Source organism: Orbicella franksi, chromosome 9 (assembly GCF_964199315.1).
Source record: "Orbicella franksi chromosome 9, jaOrbFran1.1, whole genome shotgun sequence".
NCBI lineage: Eukaryota > Metazoa > Cnidaria > Anthozoa > Scleractinia > Merulinidae > Orbicella > Orbicella franksi.
Window position 1 is genome coordinate 4884036 of NC_138153.1, and position 26532 is coordinate 4910567.

The 26532-nt window shown below is 38.4% G+C and overlaps 1 protein-coding gene across 2 annotated transcripts; it reads right to left on the reverse strand.

The window, feature by feature from the left end:
• LOC145497622 (cyclic nucleotide-binding domain-containing protein 2-like) lies at positions 1-25815 on the reverse strand. Of its 2 annotated transcripts, XM_081477442.1 has the most exons (22): positions 25554-25815; positions 24936-25237; positions 22822-22845; positions 21964-22034; positions 21011-21134; positions 20669-20737; positions 20366-20454; positions 20140-20213; positions 19533-19615; positions 10880-10963; positions 8019-8077; positions 7232-7309; positions 6805-6865; positions 6546-6639; positions 6016-6053; positions 5627-5687; positions 5300-5400; positions 4226-4378; positions 3327-3374; positions 2485-2535; positions 1816-1905; positions 1-1329 (listed from the first exon to the last, which is right to left on the reverse strand). In XM_081477442.1, the coding sequence occupies exons 2-22, from the start codon at positions 25215-25217 to the stop codon at positions 1204-1206; spliced, it is 1860 nt and encodes a 619-aa protein (XP_081333568.1). In that variant the 5' UTR covers positions 25218-25237; positions 25554-25815; the 3' UTR covers positions 1-1203. The 2 variants fall into 2 exon arrangements, with proteins under 2 accessions (XP_081333568.1, XP_081333567.1); XM_081477441.1 differs by having other exon boundaries at positions 24936-25815.
• Positions 25816-26532: the final 717 nt, after the last annotated feature.

A 26532-nucleotide genomic window follows, 5' to 3' on the forward strand; every position in this document is an offset into this window, starting at 1 on the left:
TTGGCAATTACACCACTTAACTAGGTGTTTGAAATAAGAACCTGTTCTTCGAAGATAAAAGTTAATTTTCGTACAGGATGCTTGAATTCGGAATAAAAACCGTTGCAAATAGAACAATTTGGTGTCTTTTCAACCCAACATATTCTGATTTTCTCAAATCAATTCTCAAAACGCCTTATTACTCTTATTGTTTGAACAGAGTTACAATCTCTTCAAACAAAGTTGTCATCTTGCTAGCAACACCCCCAGCAGAGATTTCATGGATAAGTTTAAAACACGTTTGGAACTTTTTGTTGTTCATGCTGGCACGCGCCTGAAACGTTAATTTTGGGAGCAGTTTTAATTACATTCGTAAGTATCGTGCAGGGATTTCGATTCTCTGATTGTTTTACTTTTAAATTGCCAAAATGCTTAAGATTTTCTAAGGAATTATCCAGGTTGCTTTTAATTATTGAAGATGTCACACCGGAGAGGTAAAGATTGAGAAAAGCAAACATGCCGCGTCCACAAAAAGGGAGCACTTTTAACACTATTAATTTTTGAGCGTTGTTAAGGGGTTCCCGTGGACTGTAAAAGCCAGGAATTATTTTGATCATGATACTAAAATTACGGTAGACACTGGCAGCTGACTGAAGTTTTTATTGTTTTGTATATTTGTTTGTATGTTCAGTTCTCGTGGGAGAAATTATCTATTTTTCTTTTGTTTAAATTATTAGCTATTGCACGAAACTATCAAAGTTTATGGACACGAAGAATATTGCGCGGATCTATTAAATAAATATCATAAATACTTGTGGTATTTTACGCACAAATTCACACGACACACGTTAATTCATTTTCACTTTTCGTCTGTCCAAATATCTTCCTTGTTTCCGATAACACTTAACACTTTTTTACATGATGAAAATATTCCGCCTGTTTTCTCTCATGACCAGGATTTGGTTAAGGCTTTTGCCTACTTTTGTGACGCTAGTTGCGACACCCCTACTCGCTCAGCAGGTTTTTCCACCATTAACATTCCTCATAGCGTTTTTGAAGTGGATAACCACTCATTGAAGCTCACATATTACATAACCGCGATGTCAAAGAAGCGCAGCGGACAAATATCAAGATGATACGCCAGTCGTCCAAGCCAGCAGAAGTGCAGGGTGCTGTAATACGTCATGGGAACAGCTTGAAGAGTCCGCGTACTTTCAGGCACTGCTATCTTCGTGAATGTTTAGCAGCTCTTGTGGTCAGAGATTTAACAAGTTCTCCTTTATACAAATCCCAGCTCTCTAAACACTGAATCCGGTGACGTGCGTCAGGCACAGTCATGTAATCTTCGCGCTGGTGGGAAAAGTACAAATAATTAACTTTTCCGTCAAATAAATTTGGTAATCTGTCTTCAAGGCTACACAGCCTTACCAGACGGACGTACGACAAGGATAATTACCACTCCCCTGAGTGAGATTTTAGTCCACGGTACGTTATCCCCTCCCCTCCCCCTTGCACTTTTTTCCACTCCCTGGGAGAGAGGTACAGGGCTGCTAAACAAAACGAGAAATGATTCAGGCTGGTTTTCCACCGTTGACGGCCGCTTGGCGCTGGTTGAAGGGACAGCACCCTGACTAATTATCGGATAGTTCCCTTTCCTAATTTCCATGTGATTTTGCCAAACATACAAGATTCTTCTTTTGTCTTTCTTCTTGCCATTACAATATATTACAGCGAGTTTATAACAAGTCCCCTGTCACCGTGTCGGGAAAAAGTAAATCTGTTCTGTCATGATCAGGAACCCATATTAAAGCGAGTTTTTTGTCACGAAGTACATACCAAAGCTTTTAGTTGTACAAGTGTAGTGATGCTAGCGTTCATTAAGAAGAACCTTTTGTTTATCATGATGCACTCGGCGCCTTCACTGATCTGAAAACACAAAAAACAAATTGTTTGTGAAAACGTTTTTAAGTAAGCAACACACTAACACACAGTTGCTTAGCAAGAGTCATCACATAATTGACTCCTTCAATTTCCTACACAGACCTCCCCTCCTTCACAAGAGAGAGTCTTTCAAAAGAGGTCGAAGGCCGTCGTTTGATTTTTTTTCTCCTTTTATGGTCAACCACAGAGAATTTGTTATATCTGTGAAGGTTAAGTCTGCATACGAACCAAGTGGCCTACCAGGCTGGAGCTTATCCCGGTTTCCGCATTGTGAATCGACTAGTAATAGTTCTATCCCCCCCCCCTCCCCTGGATGGAATGCTAGTCTATCGCAGGGTTACCCCCAGCATTAAATTTGCCGGTGCCCATTTATACACCTAAAGGAGGAGAGCGGTACTGTGAGAGTTAAGTGTCTTGGTCAGGAACACAACACAATGTCCCCGGCCAGGGCTAGAACCCAAACCGCTCGTAGGGGAGAGCACTAACCATGAGGCAACCGCGCCTGCTCAGTTATATACTCTGTTATATACTCTGCAATATCTCTAGGTAGCTTTTATTACGTACCAAAATAAGACTTTTCGTTGAGGGATCCTGATTTTCTTCAACCGCATCAGCCTGTAGGGGAAATGTAATAATGCAGGTCAATGGAGAATCTAACTTTGAAAGTTCTGTTACTGGTTTATGATTAGACAGGGTTACAAATGAGCGTGCACGACAACGAACTACGACCTTACATGTTGCAAGAAAGTCAGTGCTATCTCTATCCTGCCGTGTAATTAATAAAGCCAGCTTAACGGAAAAACGATACTGTCCGAGTAATGGAATTAAAAAAGAGGGGGCGTGGGTTCTCACTCAGAAAACGCAAACCAAGAGGTGCAAAGGTTATTTGGTGGACAATGTCTCAAACAGGGTACACGATTTTGATAGTTGATGTTCTTATGCGCAGTCAATAGCAATAAACAGTTTTAAATCTAAAGTAAATATATCTTATTAGATGTTTTGGTGTGTAGTATCGCTGTATATTTTTACGAGTTGTGCCGTATTTTGACGAGCCCGTAGGGCGAGTCAAAATAGAAACAACGAGATAATGAGAGATTTATTATCCAGCAGCTGTAGTCAATAAATTTATCAATGAAAGAGGGAGAGTGTGACAGTTTTGCGTGCGCGCGCCGACCTGTACGGCAAACGGGTTTTCTACTGTACAAATACGACAAACAGATTTTCTACTGTACAATATCGCTGTATATTTGTGCTGTTATTTGGACAGTATTCGCTGCAGTTGGATAATAAAGTCCCCTATTTCGGGTTAGAAACGTTTTATCTGTACTCCCCACTCGGAGTGATTTACACCGTATAAACCCCCTTCAGGGATTGTGATGTTTGTTCCCTGAACTAAAGCAACCTACCTCTGAACTTATCTTGTTCGCAACCTTTGGCATCATGGATTCTAGGCCCTATTGAAAAGAAAAATATTCATCAAGAAAATACCTAACGATTTTAATCTTGATATTAACTCTTTCGCGAAGAGAACAACTTCGAGAGTTCGTCAACTCTCAATGTCGTGGTCTTCAAACTTACGACGAATATATCAAACACGAGAGACAGTGCTTCATTGGGATATCCAAACACCGAGAAAAGAGCTGAAAATACGACGCGTAGCGGAGTATTTTTGACGAAATTCGAGGTGTTTGGATAGCCGATGAAACACTTTCTCGAGTGTTTGATGTATCTCCTCAATCGAAAAAAAACTATCGAGGAAACGGAGAAGTGAAATCGTCAAAGTCTATACTAATTAAGACCGCGTATGCAAATCTCCTTGACGATTGTGATTTTCCTTTTATTAACTTGATGAATTATTAATGAGGTTGAGAAAGAAACAAACAATGGAAACCATATTTACAACGACCACGACGGCAACGCCGAGGACATGCAACGTCGATTAAAATAAGGAATTCATGTTCACCAACGAATCTCACGATTCTCTATAGTCATATAATTTTTTCTTTCTATTTGTCAAACTTAACACAACGTTAAATTCGAAACAGACAATTCAAAATGAGCCATCATTGCAGAATTTGGCCATTTCACGTTGTTGTTTTGCAGAGGAAGACAAAGAAATGAACGTGCACAGCCATTGTTCTGCTCATTAAACCTTTCATATAGCGGCATTCCCTTTGCCTTTGCCGTTGTGGTTTTCGTAAACTTCCTGGTAACGCTAACTCTCTGTGATAGCAAGGAATAAAACTAAATAAAGTTCAGTTACGTTGCAGTTCATCGTAAAGAAAACAATGAATGTGACACTTACAAACATATTTCCTGGTTTGAGTACAGCGATTTGTAGAAGTGCTGTTCGCGTGGGAATGCTAACTGACAGCTCAGACAGTCTTTTGCTCACTTTTTGTTCAGCAGTCATTAACTTCCGTGGGCATGTCATGACAGAGTGACCAAAAACTGGGTACTGCGACATAACAAAGAGAACACGCGTTTTTAAAACGACAACAACACCACCAACGACAATGACAACAATATCAGTTTTCCAACCTTGAAAAAGATCGGAATCTTAACACTAGCATGGTGCTCTGGAAAACAGCAAATGAAGGGATACGAACGTAATCGCTTACCTAACTAATTAAAAAAAAGAGATAGACTTAAGAAATCGAAGCATAAAGATTTTTTTGTGGCCGTGTATAGACCTTTATAGTAGTGGTTTGTTTCCCCATTACAGACCACATGATATTCCACAGGGAATTGATCTTTTATCCATCTGAGGCCCTGTCCACACTAATCCGACACGAAAACGGAGCTTTACGAAAACGCTCTTCAAACCGGAGGAATTTGAAAACGCCGGCTTTGCGTTTAAGATTATTAAGAGGTTACGATAACTATATGATTCCCTGACCGAGGTTTTCTGAAATACAAATCCAAAATGACCGGTGATTGTCGCGTTTTTAAATTTCTCCGGCGTAATGTGGACGGAAAACATTTGATGTGTTTTCAGAATGAAAACTCCGTTTTCAAATTTCTCCGGCGTAATGTGGACGGAAAACATTTGATGCGTTTTCAGAATGAAAACTCCGTTTTCAAATTTCTCCGGCGTAGTGTGGACGGGGGCCCAAAAATTATTCATTCATACACACGCGACTAATTGAAAATTTGAAAGCAAGAATCAGTCTCAAGGTCTGAAATGGGTCAACAAACTGTCCAAGTTAAAAAGTTCTATTTCATTCATCTATTTACGTAACGGCCACATAGCTTACATTACCGGCCAACGCCGAGCCCTGAATAAGCTCCTCCAAGTTGGCTATTGGAAAATGGAAAGTCAAATTCACAAATATTTCAAACGCGAAAACATTGAGTGTACTCGATAAAGTGAACTCACTTTCTCAAGGTCATGTGATCTGCTAGGTTCATGGTCCCTCTTCTCACCAAACATAATTCCTGAATCCTCTGTAAGTTTTACGTTCGGGTGCAATGAATTGACTGTCAAAAAAATAAAATAAAATTTTAAAAAATTGAATATAAAAAACTGAAGTTAAAAATTAAAAGAGAATCATTCTCTAATTGCAACTTGAGTTTAGCGATCGTGGAAGCCTCTACTCACGAGTAAAAACAGGAGCGGTATTATTCACACTTATAATGCCAAAACACAACGTTGCAAAATGCAATGAATTTTATTTTTGTACGACAAATGTATTGACGAACATACCCGATTTTCTCCGCATTTTATCAAATCGTGGTGTATTTTTTTGAGAGTAACATTCAGTAAGCTGTCGAGAAAGATTAAAGCAAAATTAGAATCAGGTCATAGATGTGACGCCGGTTAGTTTTTTTTCCAGGCGCAAGAATAAGTGGCAAGGGCGGTGCTGACAGAGGTTAAATAAACTCAAGTACAGAGGTCTCTTGAACCCTTGATTTTTTTAGTCCCCGATAAATCAGACCGAAAGTCGTTTTTCCTCCTCAGTCGAACGCTGTAATCATTTTTATCCCCGATTTCTCGAACTACCCAATCTTTCAAACCAATTTTCGTTTCCCTTGGAAGTTCAAAAAAATCGGGATTCCAAGTTTTTCCCTTAATTTCCTGTGTGCCGAACATACCTCCAGTAGGCTAGCAGGGTTTTTGCCTGGAGTCGAACCTGTACAGAATTAAGATTAGAGATTAGTTGAATTACTATCGTACGCGGAAAAGAACGATTTTTACTTACTTCTCTATTCCCTTTTAATCCTAACAAAAATCAGGATTGCAACTGCTACAAACCATGGGCTCCTAAAACTTCTTAGTAAAAACACTTTTGTACGTTTGTAACAATGGCTATACGTCAGAACAAATTTCAGGAACCTTAGTTGAACATCTACCAAAAAACAGAGCGACAACTCGCGAGGGAACCGTAAACAGCTATCTAAGTTTATTTTTTTATTTTTTTTTAGTAACCCATGACGCAATAAAAAACGTTAGTCACCAACCTCGTTCCCAGGCTCTCTTTCCTCGGCCTCCCTTGTCTTCGGGAACGAGGTTGGTTAGTTACATAGCAACTTTCCAAAACGGAAACTGGGGGTTCATTGACTGACAACTTGTCTCTACACTAACATGTGTAATACATAAATGTAAGCTTCAGATTTCATCTTACGTGAACGTGTTCTCGGTGTTGTAGCAATGCTGGGAAGTTTTGTCGTCTTACTCATATCCAGAACATCCTGTTTTCTTACAACCTTACACCTCCCCTATGGAGAACGTGCAACATGTAACCATGGTAACCCATTAATTACTCAAACAGAGTATTTGAACGTGACTATTAAATTCTACAAGTCAACAAGGGTACTGTTGTTTGGGAAAGAACAACAACAACAACAACAACAACAATAAAATTAACTTGATGGATGTCTTACCGATTTTACGATATAGAAGAATGGAGTATCATTGCTGTCCCTTACGATCACTGCATCCTTCCTACGCACGAGAAATAATTTAAAATTATCAAACAGTTTTGTTTTTCTCGTTCTTCTGTACGTACATGCTGATGGTTATATGTTATATACTGCTGCGAATCACGGTGGGCACAAAATAAGAGGAGCGCGCTTCTCAGTATGTCTGAACATGCGCTAATGCATCGCTTATGCTTTTCGATTTGTGTTTTCTGTTCTCAGTATTTATCAGTATTTTTTTGATTTGGCTTATGTTCATGTCGTACGGTAGAGAGCCTCACTTAACAAAAGACTAACAACTAGTCGAGCTATTTTTGCGGTCTATAAAAGAACTGACAGAACACAACAGAGGATCTCAGAAAGATTCACATGAATGAATAATTATACTCACGCGAAGTATTTGGTCACAATGGCATCTTTTTCCTCGAAAAACTTTTCCAGTGGGAAGTTTCGAAAAAGTTCAATTGACCTGAACGAGATTCAAGAAAGAAAAAAAAAATGATTAGCCGCAAGAAAAAAACATTTACATTCTTGGCAGTCTGGCAATTGAAGTATAGTTAAGATACTGAAAATGACAAAACTGATCAATCGGGAACTTTATAGTCAGTTTTCTGGAGGATTTTATGGGTTGACATTTTGAAAAGTTCGTTTCGTCAGTGCAACATGTTCTAATACGCCAATTCCTTTTACTTCGGAACGCTGCCAAAAAGACAGTAATTGTCTTAAGCCGCCCTTATTCCTGAATTTTGCATTGCTAATTGATAGTGCTTGTCATTTTAGGGTTTTACGCATGAACCTCAAATTTTAACCTCCAATCTGAACTTTTGTCGAACATTGAATGGTTAATGAAGAGACTTGGCAAAGTCCGTTTTGCGACATTTGTAATAAAGCGACATTGTTGTAATTATAAAGCGACGGTTTTATGTTTTACTCACTAAGCAACTCAAACAACACACCCTGTTTCTTAAAACCCTCAGTAAAAATTGACTAAACTTCCGCAAAAAAGCATCGCAACAAAATTATGCACAACTGTTTATCGTCCTCTCGGCTTGCATTCCGCCGTCCTTGTTCAGGAAAGAAGCGTTTTCTCAGCGTAAAAAGGGGCCGCTAAGGCATCAGTGTATAACGAAGTATCCGTTTAATAATAGCAAGAACCGTAGCCAGTAGCTAAACAGTACCTCAATGTTTCAATCGGTAAACCACCGTCTGGACTTGTGTTCATCAACTCCATGAAATCCTGCAAGAAAATTTGAGTTAGATTCTTTACTGCACATGACACTTTCATTCACCGGACCATACTCCATCACCTAGAAAACCATTAACTCGCCAAAGGTAGCAGATGGTATTGTCCCTTAGTTGGTCTTCTTCTTCGTGAGCGCAGCGAAGTGTAATTTACAGCGTGCAAACAAGTTAACAATGATTGCTTTAGCATGGTCAGTCATGTGTCCATGATGAATTACCTGTTTATGTTACACATGAATAACCAATATGTCTGACGTCTATGCAAAGTCGTGCGAAAAACATTTTAACTGTATTTTGTTTTCTGTTTTTTTTTTAACTAAAAACGATATTAGAAGCAAAATTTTAATGCGAAGTTGTCTTTTCTTAGAATTCCAAGATGAACAGGACTAAAAATCATTTATTGCTTTCAATTCTTTTCTGAAAAAATGATCCAAAAACTCCTATTGTTCGTAATGGAAATTTAATTCAAATCCACTTTTAATAACCTTGCGTTGTTATTACATTATTGTGCCGGTCCTCGATATTTTCATTAAGGAGCTTAAGCAACCACTAAAAAAAGGGAAACGAAAAGGCCATTTAACAAAAGCTTTAATACATCTTGGAACATTTCAGAGCTCTCACTCAGGTCCCTAAGCAATAAAAACTTGCAATAACTGAATTCTAGGTCTGTTTAAGGTTACCGTATACCTTCAGGGGTGTCTCACGTCCAAGCGATGTAGCGCGTCCGGTTTAAGATGTAGATACCTAAACCCCTATATCAAATTAAAGCTTATAGAGCTGGCTATCAAACCATACCAAAAATTTTGAAATAAAATGAAGTGCCGATTTTTTCACGGCCACTAAATGCGAACGTCCTAATCACCTTTTGGAAGCTACAAGTCAAAGCGAATTTTGTTTTTCGCCAATTTATCTTTTTCCTCGGTTTCAGGACAAAAAGCGCTAAAAAAGCGTGTCTGCGTTTTTCCACATTCAATTGCAGTTAAAAGTTACAGAACATTTTCAAAATAGGATTTAAAAAATGTGAAGTGATCGTACAAAAATTGCTCTCGGAGAAAAAATATGTCGAAATAAACAATTCGCAGACACGTTTTTGTTTTTTATATGTTAATCTAGCTACTGTCCAAATTTGAGGGCAATCAAAGAAATCCCCTTTGAGTTGTAACTCTTTAAAGTGTCTGTTTCAAGCGAAAAAATTTATTCGAGAAAACAGCGCTAAGAAATATCTCTTGCTTCGCAAACAAACTCCGCCCACAAACGCCTTCAACTGGGTTCTCAGATCACTGAGCCAATCAGCGCTTGGAAAATTTACTACCATTAACTCGCGGTTAAATTTACGCGTGAATCTCGAAAAAACCCTTGTGTTTCGCAATGCGCTCAAGGCGGAGAGATAATTTTTCTGTAGCTCGGTTTTTCTTGAAGCTGGTCTGGCAAAATGGGGAAGACGAAAAAGGATACGAACGCTAGAGTGGCTGGGCGACGAGAACAAACTGAACAAAAGAAAGCGCGGCGGAGCAAATGTGCATGGATAATATTCCAATGGATCTCAATGAGTTGGGCGATTCATCAGTATCGGACTCAACAAAAGAGTCAATGTAAACATCGCTGTTATAGCTGTCGAGTTCCCAAATTTTTACAGAATCTTTCTGTACTCTTGACTCGATCTTTTCGCCCGCTTGATACGATAGCTATAGCTTCATCCGCGAGGCCAACTTTCGCTTCTTCACTCATTGATGTGTTTTCATTCGTTCTTCGCTTTTTCGAAGTGGTAAACAATGTTTTCCGTGGCCCATGTTTACTTATAACTTAATAGAATTACATCTAATACGAAAAATGCTTGGATCTGAATAGCCAGCCAATTCGTGGTATCCATATATTCCCGCGAAAGTAGTCTCGGTTGATTGCGTACACGTTATAGGGCTGTCAATCAAGAGGGAACTTTTACTTCCGGCCGTAACGTAAAACCTCCATTTCTCCGCCAATATTGAGTTTTTTTCAATTTTGTTTTCAGAAATTAGAGATTACTCTTCGATCATTACTTTGAACCAAAAATCCAAATTTGAAGAAAATTGCCGATCTGAAGGTATACTGTAACCTTAATGGACGGAATATGTGAATCAGGAAGGCAAATTTTTCCACACATTCGGCTTTGTTGTATGCCGGACTTGTATCGTTCTGAGCTTCTATCCAGTATATGGCTAGTTCCGACCTAAATTGAGTTGATTAACAATTCACGCTAAAACTATTACTCTAATTTGACCAAAAGTAGACACACAAGATTACTTTGAGTTAATTATAAAGGAAAAGGAAATAGCTGGAACTAAAAAACACTCTATAATCATTGTATTGTGGCATTCTTAGATCAATCATGCGATCCGGAAAAGAGAACTGATTTAGATTTAATTTCTACATGCTTGAGTACATATATTGCCAATTTCTGATGAATTGATTTGCAAAAGCTTTCGCCCGAAGGGCTAAGAACCTTTGCCGAAACTGGGGGCATATCGAAGCAAACACGAAGGCTACGCCACAGCCAGGGCATTTATTACTCCTAATCGATCAGTGACTTTCACAACTGCATGCAATGCAAAACAAGTAAACAAACATGTTGTCTAACCAGCTAATCATATGTACAATATAAACATCGCTGACGCAACATAACACGAGTTTACTTTGAATCCTTACTGGTTTATCATGCGGTATTGCGCTCAGAGCTTAAGATAAGTTTGGTGTTAGTTTTACGGAAAAAAAAACATTGCATGCTCAAGTTTTTACATGTGTTTACCTAACTCATTCTTACCTCTTTATCAAGCACGAGCACTTCAACAGGTCCTTTACATATCAGAGAGTGTTCTCTTTCTGTCCCATTCATTAATTCCACGGGCTTTAAGAATCAAAGAAAGAAATGTGACAAGTTAATTCGCCTGGTGCAGGGGCGGGGGAGAACACTCTGCGACGCCTGGCACTTTTTGTGTATCTGAATCATCCAACAAAAAATGACGTCACATCCGGTAAAAAAGAGCGCTGAGCGGCAAAATCAAATTTGAACATGGCATAATCGTTCTCTCAGTAAGTAAAATGGTAATATTTTGCAATCGGCCGGATATTTTTAACGTTTTATTTGGCCACGATAAACAAAATTTTGTCTTCTTCCTCGTCATATCAGTTTGTTTGAAGGACAGGGTAATTATTTATTCAAAAACACGCTGTTTTGAAGGCGTGTTTTTTACGAAATGTCGCCATTTCTTCCTCGCTGAATTCCACAGGAGTCATCGTTTGTGTGGAAATAATGAATTCTAGGTAAGTTGCACTCAATTCAAATATCCTATTCTCTTAGGTAGGCATTACACTAAGAAAAATGCACAATGACAGGTTTCTAGACATGGGGGAACCTTATTAACAGAAGCGCCTTTTTTAAAATTTACTGTTGTCAAACACTCGAGAGTACTTGAGTGCTGTTAATCGTATCACTGCAAGAATAGACCCACACAGATAACGCGCTTTGCAGAACTTTCTTGCCGATCGACACTAACACAAACTCGTGTGTTTGCTCATGACTCAAACTGATGCCATAAAATATGTTAAGATTGGTTAAGAACCTTAAACAAGAGATGTTTTCCCTAAGCAATCCCTTAATTGGTAAACGCTTCGTTACAGGCAGGCCGTGAACCCCTTAAAAAAAAGCAAGAGGATTAGTTTTAACGGCGATTAAGTAATTTGGACATGTCGTGGTTTTTTCTCATTTATAATCAAATTTATTTTTCCGTTTCAACAGTGTTTGACGACAGCAGCGCTAAGTTCCAATACCCCCCCCCCCCAACTGAGGTCAAGCATGCACCTTTAATTTCCTCAAACCCTCTCATTTGCCCTGTTTGCAGACCAAGTTCCTCATCTATTAATCCCTGTCATATTGGCAACCCATTTTGAAAGGTTACTAAAATATTGTGCATTATATTTCAGTGTGCTTTCTCTTTGTAATCTTACGTCAAGATATTTCAATCCCTAAGGAAACGAGAGAACACTAGCAATACTGACAATTTTCAGTAATTCATCGCTTCCAATATGCCATCTAAACAAATTGTTCGTAAACAGTAGTGAAATTTCATGCCCCTACACCTAGCCATAAAAGGAAGTCTGGGAACAGGCAATAGCAACAGTGACACTGCCAGGCTGGTGCATTTTACAAGCTAATGAACTCATGTCTAACAATGATGGGTGATGATGAAGCATGGTGCAGTGAAACTGAAGAATCAGACTGTGAGTGACAGTGATAGAGTCAGTGTCGTGAGAGTGATGCTAGTGTCTGTGAACTTGGACCAGATCAGCAAAGAAAAGGTTTTGTACTAGAAATTGACAGAGAGCAACAAGTTTGTGCTAAAAAACTGAAGAAGCTGGCTCAGACCAGTCTTAAAGCCAGCATCTACTTACAGTACTTGTCAAGAGTTCCTGACTTGTGTATGTGGGAAGGCTCTCTGTAATGACCTATATGGGGAGGCTCAGCTCACGATGAGTATCTTTTTCAGGCTTCAGGTATAAACTAATGATAGGGATTTCACAAGTTGAGGTGTATGAAAGGGTAGGAAAATCTGTCATTTAGGGATTCCATTCTTCTGGTTCTAAAATGTCATTGAAAAGCTCTCATTTACTCTCCTCAGCCAGAATGAAGAGATTCTATAATATTATTTATTAACTTCTTTCCAAGGGAATAGAAAAGGGATGCAGTATTCTTAAATAGGTTTGTTAAAGGGGTACATTTACCCTTTTGCAATGTAAGGTCGACAAAAGAGGTGCCATTTCTATCAAAATGGTACAAATGTATACAAAAGGGTAAGGGGTAATGGACCTTGAGATAAGGCCTTTCCATTTAAAATTTTGTAGAATACCCCTCCCCCCCCTCCTCCCAGCTTGTGAAACAAAGATGTTCAAATTATTGTTTTGTGAAAAAAGGCAATTATTAAAAAACAAAACAGTGCCAAGAGATTAAGTGATTGTCAATGCAAGTTTCCATTTGTATTTTGAATTAAAATGGGTATAACATGATCCTCAAGTATACTATGCAGCTTCACAGAGAGGCCCAAACTGATGATGAAAACATATGTTTTAACACTTAAAAGGAAAGGAGAAAGAAAGAAAGGAGAACTATAGTTGTGGCATCTGAGCTACATTTTTAAATGGAAACATTTCCCATAAAAAATTTCCAAATTATATTCTTACCAGTACAACAAAATACCAACCATATTTTGCAAAGAAGTATACTTAATTAATAAAATTGATGTAGTGAAATTTCCTATTTAATAATACACATGAAAAAATTACTCGATTCTGATTGGCTAAGAGCAGTGCAGTTCAAGTGTAACACCAGTGCAAAAAGTGTAACACCAGTGCAAATTACACATCAAAATTCTGGATTATGATTGACTGAAAGATAATAGGAACTTTTCTAAGAAAATGATATCAGGTAAAATGATGACGAAAATTTTGTGTTGAAACTTTGAAAAAAGTTTTCTCAAATAAGAAAAAATGGCTCCAAGAAAGATCTTCCGGCACTTCCTCTGCACAAATTTTTTCATGTTTATATTATTAATAAGTAATCATACGGTTTTTCTCGTTCAATTTGGAGTTAATTTGCACTTGTGAGTTTTTCAAAAATTAAGCTGAAATTACACTCACCGAAGCGGCTCGTGCAATTTCAGCTTTTTGAAAAACTCACTCGTGCAAATTAATTCCAAATTGAACTCAAAACTGTATGATTACCTATACTAATTTTTGTACACCTGATCTTACAGAGTGCAACCTTTGGTTTAACTGGTTCACTTTACCGTTAAGGAATAATTAAATAAATCACACCAGAGTGGGTTTGTATCTTTATTATAATTCTCATTATCAGTAGAGAAATCACACTTGTACACTGGTCCACCGATCAATACTCTTACGTGTATGTTAAACATGGGAAAGCAGGTTGCATCATCTAATCATAACATTGTATGCCTGTGTGGGGTGTATATGCCAGGAGGTAACCACCTAAGAAAAGACAAACATAAATTATGTCATTGTTTCAATGACTCACCCTAAGTGGGTATTATGCTCATTACCACCTTAATAAACAAGATATATTAAAGTATAATTTTTAACTCCGCTTTAAACTTTTCAAACCTACAGTTTGTTTTCACATTCAGAGAGGTTCTTAAATTCACAAGCACGCCACCCACCCCCCTCAGCCCCAATTCCTACTCTCCCATAGCCAGGATCCCATTTCAACCCTCCAATAAATCAGTAACTTTTTTTCTAATTTTGGTCTGACTTAGATTCATCTCCACTCAGCCATGAAAGCAATGGTGGTAGATTTCTGTATATTTGTTGGTCTAGTTCACTATTGTTCTCAGATTCCCACCTCCCTTTTGACAGAATTAAATTCCATTAAAAAATAAACTACAGTAGTTTAATCAAATTAATGCAGAGGCAAACATTGAACCAGAAAATACTATAATTTTGGTATGAACGATACCAAAGTATAACTTACATAATTAATATCACATCTTTTCTATTGTAATTTAAGACAGTGCAGCTACTAATAGATTAATTGACCACAAAAACCTAAAAACATGACTTTAGAAGCACAGGTACGTGAGAATATTGCCAGTTTCGCTTTTGCCACCAACCACTCTGCGTTTAAAAAAAAATACATGGAAGATAATGACAAAGCAATAACAAAACCAGCCAACCAACCTCTGGCAATTCAATAAACACACCAAATTCCCCTGCAAAATTCTCTTCAACACCTTACAGTACATGTAAATGTCAGCAGCATAAATTCAACTCAATGATTTGGCATGCTACTATCATCAAATGTTTACCCCTTGATTCAGAATTTTTAGGAGTATCAAATAGAATTCCACTATAGATTACAAATGCTGTTTACCTTAACAAATATTTGCATTAATTCTGGAGATATTTAAGTTTAAAATGTGTAAAATATATCCAAATGAGAGGACTGATGATGTCATACACCAAACCCAATATTACATCAAGTGCAGACCATATATACAGCAGAGATCATTGAAACTTGGTAGCCTTATAGTTCTACAGGCAACACACTAATATGGCTATAAAAATATGTTCCCAATTATTGGCAACTCAATCTTTTCCAGTCCCCTCTAATGCAATTTCAATAATGCAGTGATTTTCAGCTTGAAAAACATTAATCAAGGCCATGAGGTGGCCAGAAAAACCTAGAATATCAGGGAAGGTCTGAAATGCAGTCTGTTGCCATGGTAACAAAACTGTTAAGCTCATATTATGTAGCACATCTGCAAATTGCATCGTAATAGCACTGTCCCCACTGGAGCCCATGGTTCAGTAGTTTACTTGGACAATAAATTTCATAACTTTACTGGGGGACTGGATGATCTAAATGGTATGTGGGAGACTCCCAGAATATTTGCAAGAATGTATGACTATCTCTTCACAGGTATTCATTAATAAATAAATAAATAAATAAATAAATAAATAGACACTAACACTACTAACATGATTGAGTTTGGAAAATATATATATTTTTAGTTTATGATATTTTGAAAAATTCCCCTCTCCCATCTAACATGCTGATCTTCTTTAATTTGGTACTTGAAATTGATAACAAGGATGCTACACCTTGGCAACTCGTTGGCCAGGATATATTACACAGTCTTCACATCAGATAATGTGTCTGTACATATTATTTATGTATTTATTAAACAGAGATCTCCCCATCCCATCCCTATGGAAATTCCAATTTTTATTAATACTTTTCTTTAAAAAGTTTGGCTTTTGAGACACTCCCCATCCCTGGAATTTCCAATAATCTCCTTGGGGTGGGTATGGACATTTTCTAGAGCCACACAATAAAACAAATAAACAAACTTTAAGATAAAATGTTGAAGTATAAGTCAGTGGGACATATATACATTGATCAACTTATAAAGACATGATTGATCATTGCAACATACTATACACAACTTAAGCAAAGGTGAAATTATAGCCTGAAAAAAAAATTAGGTGTGAACTGGATTCTAACCCATGACCTCTGTGATACCGGTGTGATAACGTAATTAATTAAAGTTCTATGCTACAACATACCAAACTGCTAATTTATTATGAAGTGACACAGCTAAAGGAGAGTTGTCAAGAAATCAACTTTTTTGTGAATTCTAAGATCAATATGAGTCTTCTAAATTTAAGATTATTATACCTAACAAAAGACATACAGTAGGGCACTGCACTGTGTGCTCTCTCTACACACTCTTCCAGGCAGGATAGTAATACATATACATGTACTTTTTGTTGTTGTTTGGAATATACTGTTACTGCATGGTCATACAAGAGGTACTAGTTGCTGCTGAGTAGTCTTAAAATAAGTGATCAACTAAGTGTGACAAAATATAATGTATATTAAATCTGCACCAGTTCAGTACAATTTAATACCAAATTTTAATCAGCCGCAAAAAAAAAAATTGTTAGCACCAGATATTACATGTACTTTGTGAAGGCTTCTGGAGGGGTTATACTTTTATAAAGTACCTGGCAGCAAGTACTATTTTGATTTACTAAAGCAAGACTGTAGTAACTGCTAAGAAAATGTGTTTTGTACATCCCAGAAAAATTGGGTGGGCTGCACAGCTGTATATAGCACATAGAGGAGAGTTCCTCCCCCCTACCGCTGGAGCAGGAATCAAAATATTATTGCCTTGATAAAATAATAAAGATAAAATCTCAAAATAATCAAGAGTTACATATGTGCAGGGGACTTCACTAACAAAATGATGCCTGTTGCTTGCTGTAAATTGTATATAAATTACTCCTACAATGTGCCAGAATTCTGTTAATCTGGTCACCAACAGGTCACAAAAATCTGACTGCATAATTAATAAATAAGAAAATGACCGACTGAGCTTTTGTTTGAGCCAGAATAGAGTGGCCATAATAACTAGGTGGCTGTGTTAACGGGGGTGGCTGTATGGTGAGGTACATTCCACAGTAGTGATAAAGATGACACTCTCAAACACCAGTACCCATAAAGAGTTTGGACAATATATTTCGCATAATCAGTTGGAAGAGGAAGAGGGAAAATGGAAATAAAATAGAATGGCTCTTGTGTACCAGAGACAACCCTTTCCCCGAGTTACCCTGGTGGAGCTAACTTTTCACTTATTTCTTTGCAAAATTCAACCAACCGTTTACACTAGGATGACGAACCAGACTTGGGGGTGAGACAATTCAGCTGGCAAGTTGACTCGCCTTGGCAGCTAAAGTAACCAACAACTTTTCTTTGAGTATACATAAACACTTTGGCTCGCCTAACTGGAACAACTCTCGGCATGGCGAGTGTCACGTAATGCCTAGATTTAAGATTTAAAGCAGCAATTTGTATCAAAGAAGAGAAAATTAACTCAGCAAAACCCACTCTGATCAAATGAGTGAGGGAAACTTAAACAAAGAGGGATAGTTGCACATTTGATTATTCAATAAGAGTTATGAATAATCATGCAGGGTCAACTCTTACTCGGCCTACATGGGCTACATTTTCTCATACAAACACTTGATAAAGTTGCCTCAGGGGGAGGGTTATCCCGGGTACCCGAGACCATACAAATGGGACCTGTGTTGCCTCAAAGAACACCCCCCCCCCCCCCCGATTTTCAAAGGGGAAGGTCCATAAACAGGACCTTAACTTAGGGCAGCTTCAATGGCAGATTCCCTCTGATGGCTTGGATTTGAATAATTGATTTAATTACTTTTAAAGAGGACTAGAACTTAAAAATCTTGCTCGAATTTCGATCCAGCGAGGCATAAGTCTCCATGCCGTGAATCAAGTTTTTACTGGGCGATTTAAAAGCACTCACCAAAGAGAAAGAGACTGATGACCCCAAACTACCGATACATACGTACTGTATCTTACTGAAAACAACAATCTTCAACGAGAGATGTAGCAATGTGGGATACTGACCTTCAGCATGCGATCCAGCTTGTCTCTTCTACCAATACACGTGAGCCAAGAGCAACAAAAGCTCTGGTGACAGCGACTTTCGGAGCTAAACGGCTTCTGTTAATTATGTTCCTGTGGTACACAGTGCAAACTATGGCCAGCAATACTTCATCCAGGTTATTGTTAACATTATAGGCTATTGCACTTATTGTTATCACTAAATCACGAACAACAAGAACCAAAAGTCGGAACAACACCAGTTTTGCAAATGTGTAAAATTCGCCTGACGATGACGGAAGGCTCTCCGTTATTTCGCTTCAAAACAATAATAAACTTTTCTCTTTTCCCGAACTTTTTGCTTCAAAAGTCGAAGTAATGTGTCTGCAACATCCTTCCATACTCAATATAAAATGAAACGAAACTGATGGTTTACAACTAGAGGGAAATCATGAGTAATCGAAACGCCATTTTCTCGCTTTGTGAAGCGAGCCGCGAAGCGCAGTTTAAACCGGATGTGACGTCATTTTTTGTTGGATGATGCCTATACGAAAATTTCAGGAGTCTTCTGCCCCGCCCCTGGCCTGGTGTGAAGCTTCTCAAGAGGTGACCAATTACGTTATCCATGTATAGCCGAATTTTTTCAGCATTTTGTTTCTAGCAGTCAAAGGACAAGTCTCAATTCATTCTATTAAACACTCTCCCACAAGAGGTTTTTCACATAGATTTCACCCAAGACAGTTACATAGAATATTAAAATATGATTATTTCGTTCCCGCGCGCTGTTTCCTTGGAAAACCATAAGAAAAAAAGAGTTCCCGTATGAGGGCTGTACGAGTCGAAGTGATAGGTCCGGAAAAACATAAGGCCCTACTAGAAATGCTTTCGGCTCCGCAAAATCGCTGCAAATTAATGACGTAAACAATATTTTTACTGCAAAATTTTGTTTTCTTTAAAATGACTGATGAAAGTAAACATTTTTTACTATCCTGGCTGAACTGTCCAATGCGGAACTCAATTTACACGAAAGCACAGAAAAAAAGTCAACACTCCTCACAAATGAAGAAGTTGAAAATGAACTGAAAAACATTTGACTCTCTGTCAAGACACAAGGGCTCACACATGTTATCTGCACTACATGAATACAGCTTTTGGAAAACCATGCAATTGACATTGAAGTCAAGGCAGTCGCAGTGTGCAAACATTTTAAGAAATAGACAAGATGCTATACAACCTATGATTGGTAAAAACATTTCACCATAACTCTATAGAACATCTCTTCAAACAGAAAATTCTTTCCAGCTTCATTTCACCGTAAAATAATTTTTTAAAAAAAGTGTTTTCTTCTTCAACAGCTAGGCAAATGTATATTGCGAAGAAACACACAGTATTCTTTTTAGCTAGCTTGGATTATATTTGGACGTAGGGCTGGAGTGGATTTTTCTATTTACTTTCAGTGTGCTGTGCTAACTTCCAGTTGCTTCTATAAACTTACATCAGTTGTGTTTCCCTGCATGAGTTCTCCAAAGGACATCTTTGTGACGCCAGCAGCCAAGTCATACACACATACTTTACTCACTAGTTAATAATAATCAACAAATATTGTCATTTAACGAGGATGTAACGATTGTAACGTAACGTAAAATAACCCATCGCACGTCTGCGACGAAATAACTGTTTACTGCTAGGCTCGCGGTGCATTTCTGTCTCGCAAGTTTTAAGTATTGTTATGAGAATAATAGACTTTCATTTTCACTCCATGAAGAGCCGACCTATTTATACTGAAATAAATTTTACGGTTCCTCCCCACATCCATGCACTCTTGAGATGGAGTACAGAAAACTGCATTAAAGCATCAACTAACAGCAAAAGAACTAGCAAAATAGGTCAAAATAAACTTGAAGGCCTTGAAAATAGAAAATTAGTCATTTCCAAGGCACTAAGTCTTGAGCAATAGTAGCTGGCCCAGAATAGCTTTGCTAGCTGCGAGCTACTAAGTCTTGTAAACCTATTATGTATAAATAAGGTTACTGTTACTGTTACTGTTACTGTTAAAGTTCAGTCTTAAAATCGTTAACAATACACTAACTCTTTCAGTTTACCTCTTCCGGATAACACGTAGTAAAACCTCTCTGGTACTCTCCCTTGACAAGCAAGTACTCGGCCGTTGTCGTATCTGAAATGAAAATAAAACAGAAAAAAAAATTAGCGGCGAAACGAACACAAACCAGCAGCTATTCTTGCTCTTGTCGACAACTTCGGGAAGTAACGACATCTCTCCGTGACCACTCGAGTCCATCGGACAGCAGTCGGAAAACTTATACGTACCTCTCATAACCTACAAGACGCGACAGGTCAGCTTCTCTTTCCAACGGAAATATCATGAACGCACGCGTACTACGACAAAGTCTCTGGATCTGCGAAAGAAAGGAACACAACATGAGTTGGGAAACACGCTGAGCTGATTCCAGAATACGTTCGATTTCCAGCCGTTTTGTGAGCCCGCGTTCCTTGCCCCACAACCGGGCTCCCAAAACGACTGGAATATCGAACCTAATCAGGAGTCTGGCTACTGACCTAATTCCAGACTAGAGCAAAAAAGAAAATCTTGAAAAAAATTCCGCGACTTACTTTTTTAAGCCCTTCATTTGTTCGTACTTTGGGTATCGATGTCAGAATCTGACGAAGCTCATCTGAGATCTGATAAAAATGAAAGTCAATTAGCAGCTAAAAAGGTGTTTCTAAAATCAAATTATCATTGTGATTTGGATTGCGTGTTGAACGAACACGTCCACGTGACAAGTTAGTGAAGTACACTTCACGAGATTTTAAAACTACCGTAAAAAGAAAAAAAAACATTCCTGAGAAAAGACTTTTGCTGCCAAGATATTCTAGCTAGCAAACAGTTTTACGTTATCTTACTATCTTTAAAACTGTCGCTGTGCTTAAACGAACTAAAACGGAAATGTGTACCTTGCTTTTTCCTTTGAATGATCGTGAATCGAAACCAATTCCTGAATTCTTTTGACTGCCTTTTCCTGTACCTGACTGGGCTGAAGCTCGGCTGCTTTTAGTGCTGCTATCAGGCCTCTTGTATCTGTGCATTATAAGGGAAAATAAAGTTATTTTAAAACTAAGCAAGGACTTTTTTTCCTGACAAAACAAATGAACTGTAGACGTTTTGGCACGATCAACTTTTAACTATGACAAGTCAAACAACAACAATTTTATTTATGCTCCCATAAAACTAAACGTAAAAAAGTATAAGAATACAAACAATAAACTAAAGAAAAGATTTCACACAATCCGCAAACGTTCTAAGTTTCCTTCTCCAGTTTGGAGTCCGATCGGGGGGAGTTTCTCAGATTTAAAGATTTGTGTTTTGGGAGATGCAATGATTGCAGTCCACCGATCGAAAACGTGAATTGTGCTGAAAAGAGATTTCAAAGGGTATTTTAATCACCGTGGCAAAATAAAAAAGCTGCCGAAAACGTTTTCTCTCCCACGGAAAAGAACTAGATTTTTTTGTTTTCAAACCTACGTAATTCATTTTCGCGTGGAAAAGATTTGTTCAATAGTAAAAATTGATTTTCAATTAATCTGGTCAACTCTAAATGTTTACATTTCGGCCGTTTTGGACAGGAGTTGAAATGGCTTCGTTGAATAAGTATTTGCCAATTTCACGTCATATAATTTACACAAATCTGAAAACTGACTTTTTCTTCCCGTATGGTTGGAGAAACATATTTCACAGCACAATGAATTAAACAACGGACGAACAGGAATAAATTTGGAAATTACCTTATAGGTTGCGTTCAAGCGAAGCCCAACGAGCTAGAATCTTGAAAATTACCTGATTAACTTACGAAACAAGTAAGGGACACTGAATTCGCCTCTTAATTGTAATTTTTAATGAATGTCGATACCTTCTCCATCTCATACAGGACGAAACAAGAACATGAACTACTCGAGCAGCCCAGACAAATTTCTCCAAAGCCTGTACAAGAGAAAAACAAAGAAAAAAAGCCATATAAGATATCATGTTGTGTTCTCTTCAGAACGGTGGCTTCAGTGGGTTTTTCACTTTTTACAGATCTTCTCAGCGATGTCCCAAACATTATTAAAGGGTTTAACTAAACACATGTTAACTTTCTTAGCCAAACGAAAATATACTATTAAAAAACGTGAACGACGCTCCTACCTTACCCATGTCCGCAAATGCAAATTTTTGTTGGCTTGTCGTTTTTTAAAATATGTTCAAAAATCGTTCTTCGCAAATGTCGTAACGAAGCCGTTTGTAAATATTATGACATGGAAGAATATTTTCAAGATTATTTGTGCAGGTGATATGGTGTGTATGTTTCCTGCGGGTTTGTTTTTCTGCACGGAATGGGGACGTTTCATTAATTCACTGCTCTATACAAACCGATTGTTTTGAATAGCGGAAATCACAGCATCTTTGGCGGTCTTTTATCTTGTCCACAGGTATTAACAAGTTTTACAAAACGCTGCGGCGAACTGATCTCCCTCGCTTGCCACAACTGAACATGGCTTACAAATCTACACCACAAGCTTGGGTTATCAATATAATGCAGTCACCGCTACTTCCTTCCGTTTGATTTCATCCTTTCTTTGATTGAAACGCTGTTGGAAGATATTTGGTCAGAATTCTGATCGAAAAGTGAAATTTAAATTACCCGGAACAGAAAAATCATTACTCTTATTGTTAGTTCTGTTAAAAAATTAACTTGATGTAACAGCATCAACAACGTCGTAGTACTTACCGTAAGGTGAGACTGGTTCTTTTCCTGAAAAACAATAATAATTATTTTTTTTAGACCAAAGAAAAACTAGATTTTAGTTGTAAGTTTAAATCTATGTAAGGTGCGCGTAGGTGAAAACGATTCGCACTTGTTTGTCATGCGTGAAAACACACGCGGTGAAGGCCCCTTCCACACTACGCCGGAGAAATTTGAAAACGGAGGTTTCACTCTGAAAACGCATCAAATGTTTTCCGTCCACACTACGCCGGAGAATTTTGAAAACAGTGTTTTCACTCTGAAAACGCATCAAATGTTTTCCGTCCACACTACGCCGGAGGAATTTGAAAACGGTGTTTTCACTCTGAAAACGCATCAAATGTTTTCCATCCACACTACGCCGGGAAAATTGGAAAACGCAACAATCACCAGTCATTTTGGATTTGTGTTTGAGGAAAACTTGGGCAGGGAAATCACGTGATTATCGTGACTTCATTGTTTTCGAAAAGCTCCGTTTTCAAAATGTTTTCTTCAGTTCCACACTAAAACGCAAAGCGGGTTTGAAGAACGTTTTCGAAAAGTTCCGTTTTCGTGACGGATTAGTGTGGACGATAGGCCTAAACGTAGAAGTGCAGCTGCGTTTTCAAATTTCTCCGGCGTAGTGTGAACGGGGCCAAAGGTCACTGAGTTCACTGCCCTACAGTCTAAATAATTCCACGCAGCTTTGGGAGGTTCCAAGTTTCCACTTGTGCTTTAAGCTAACTCACGCGATCATCCGCTAGCCTTATGACTTGAAATCGCGTTAGCTGGATTAAACATCCATTTTGTTTTTAACTTCATGTCCAGGTGACAAAGCAAATGAGGAGACGAATAAATGTACCTGGTGCATTTGTGTCTTAACTATGCACTTCATAATAAAGTTAAAATACGGTGCTGCGAGACTCAAGATGCTAACTAAAATAGAAATGGAATAGATTGGTCGTGTGGACGTGCAAGGGAAAGGAGATGAAATTACGACAAAATAACAGGCGGAGGTCAGGATAACAAGAACTTGTGACAGCGTTAAATGATGGAGCAACAGGACGGGTGGGGGATCTAAAGACTGTACACGCCCTATTCTTCACGGAGGAGCAATGGCGATTGTAGCAAAACGTTTGCGCAAGTTGCAAGTGACATTATCGTGAACCTGCGTAGGGTCAACAGGTCCATATCACCAGAGTTTGTCGGCTTCTGTTGCATGAAGTGACTAGGAGTATTTCTTCTGTACTCCCCCTGGATGGGATTCTGGTCCATCTCAAGGTTGACCCCAGCATTAAATTTTCCGGTACTCATTTATACACCTGAGTGGGGAGAGGCGCTGTGACAGTAAAGTTTTTTGCCGGTCAAGAACACAACACAGTGTCCCTGGCCATGGCTCGAACCAGGACCGGTCGATCTGGAGTACATTGCGCTAACGGTTAGGCAATCGGGCCTCCTCAAAACCTCCGATATGTATATAAGCAAATTCTCTAGAACTATCCCAGGGGTTTTACCAGGTTTATATGTGTTCTGTTGCCCTTGCGTTCAGAAATTTTCTTTCCTGCATGCTGGCTAAAGCACTGACTGAATAGGGTTTTTTTTCTTCTTTTTTTTTGCTATCAGTTATTTCTCCACCCCTTGCGTTCGAACTTCTTCAAATCCCCTGCGGTTAATTCTTTTGTTTACGATCTCCACAAACTCAATACAAAATAGGGGGGTCTGTAAACAAACTAATAACTGATCTGTGTTGATATTAAAGAAATAAAAAAAATGTGCGTGATTGTATAGAAGGATTCAAACACGATAGGGAATATGATTAAGGTGGGAATATGGCGATTTTCTGTTCCTTTTATAAACTTGTAAAGCTTGCAGTGTGTTACGTAACGTTATCACCAGTTGCGTTATTTGAACAAAATTTATAGAAACTTTTAATCCGATTGATCTTTAGGTCCTTTGGGTGAACATACATGTGTAAAATTCCATTTATTCCAAAAGTTTGTTTCCAAGGTACCTTTATGATGCTTTCCCCACAGTAATGATTTTCCTACGAGAGCCAAGATTGAGCTGATCAGACTTTAAAAGAAAATTTGAGAGTTTATCAATTGTTGCAGTGTACTAACCTCAATGTTGTCAAGCCTTTGATGGGTTTTCTTTATAAGAGCTGTCACTAACAGTGGTGCTTCAACAGCGCTCTGGCTTTCCCGTCGAAATTTCTGAAGCTCCAGAACTCTTCTCTGTATCTCTACTGCCGTCCTCTGAGCTTCCACGCTTGGCTGGATCATAGCAATTTTATCTTTACCGCGGTCTTTCCGCGGTAAAAATGGTTTTGGTAGATGAGGAACGGGTTGATCTTCGTTGTCAAAGTTGATGTTAATGTTAATGACGGACTTTTCGTAAGCCATTTTGGAGATCAAACTGCTTCCTATTAAGGGAATCGCGTGGAAGAAATTTCCGTTATGCACAAGAACTATATACTGAGTCTCTGAAAGGTGGAATCTGTGATGAAACGTTGAACAAAAATAAAAGAAGTGCAAGACTCTTCTGTCACACTTAAATGTGGTCTTTCTATCCTGAACAGGAAAAACAAAACTAAAACAAACTCTTGGACACTGTAAACAAATGCAGGATCAAGCTAGAAACTTACATACTTCGGTACAGTCATATCTTTCAAGTGGTTTGCCGGCAAACACGCTGAATCGGAACATTAGCGAACACCGAGAATGAATGATGCGACTTACCTTGAAGTCTTCCAAATCCTCACGACGTGCAAAGAAACTTCTACTCTGTCATCTGCAACAAGCTTCTGTATTTCATAATTATTGTGTTTACCGGTGCCACGACACATGTGTTTGAAGTGAATCTCTAATTTTCACCACTCGATCGCTTATGGCAACGCAAACGGAGCAGTAAACCACCACTAAAAAGAGTCTGTGATTTCTAACTAAATCACGTTTTATCTCAATGATTGAGTGAAAAGCTTTGTTGCCAAGGTCAAGGGATCACTTTTAGAGCGAATAACGGCACACGTTGTTGACTGTTGACTTACTTGTTATCAATTATCTTGAAGTCACTTCACGGTCCACAGTCACAAAGGAAATTTTGGCACAAGAATTTCAGAATAACAATAAAACCGCCTGAAAATCAAACCCCTGGGGAAATATTTGTTTTTTACTTCAAAACAAAACATTTACGGCGTTTTAAATCACTCCCTTGTTTGCTTGAAATTTGACGATTTGACGGGTGCCTGAGAAAGGTTATTAAAAGAATGCCGGGATAACCATTTGTGGCGCGAAACAATAACATTGCAATTAATTCTGTCTTTGGAAAAAAGTGGATTAAAGCAATGTTTTTAGGAAAACTTCTGACCTGCAAGAATTATGAAAACAGTTATAAACGAACCACAATGTCACAGTGAATGTCGTGCAGTACTCGACACATCTTTAACGCGGCGGCACGTTTGTTTACCTGTAGCGTTAACTTGCGCGATCACGCGTGACGTGACGTGTTCTCTTCGTGCGTCACACCAGCTCCATAAATGTGGGTTGGCTCACGTGCGGACTTCAACACATCGACGAAGCAATGTGCAGTTAATACTTTCCCCAAGCTATTTGATTATTATTTGGATTAATCTAAGATACACACAAGTATCTTTTTTTAGTTTTTAAGTGACGTATTTCATGAACCTCAGCCACTGCTGAAGTCTGCGTCGAACCAAAT

Coding starts and splice junctions, on each gene's coding strand:
- LOC145497622 (XM_081477442.1), bottom strand. CDS start 25,217: ATGGCTTACGAAAAGTCCGTCATTAACATTAACATCAACTTTGACAAC. Junction 22,846..24,935: donor AAAGGCTTGACAACATTGAG/GTTAGTACACTG, acceptor ATTGTTTTTCAG/GAAAAGAACCAGTCTCACCT. Junction 2,536..3,326: donor CGAACAAGATAAGTTCAGAG/GTAGGTTGCTTT, acceptor TTTCCCCTACAG/GCTGATGCGGTTGAAGAAAA.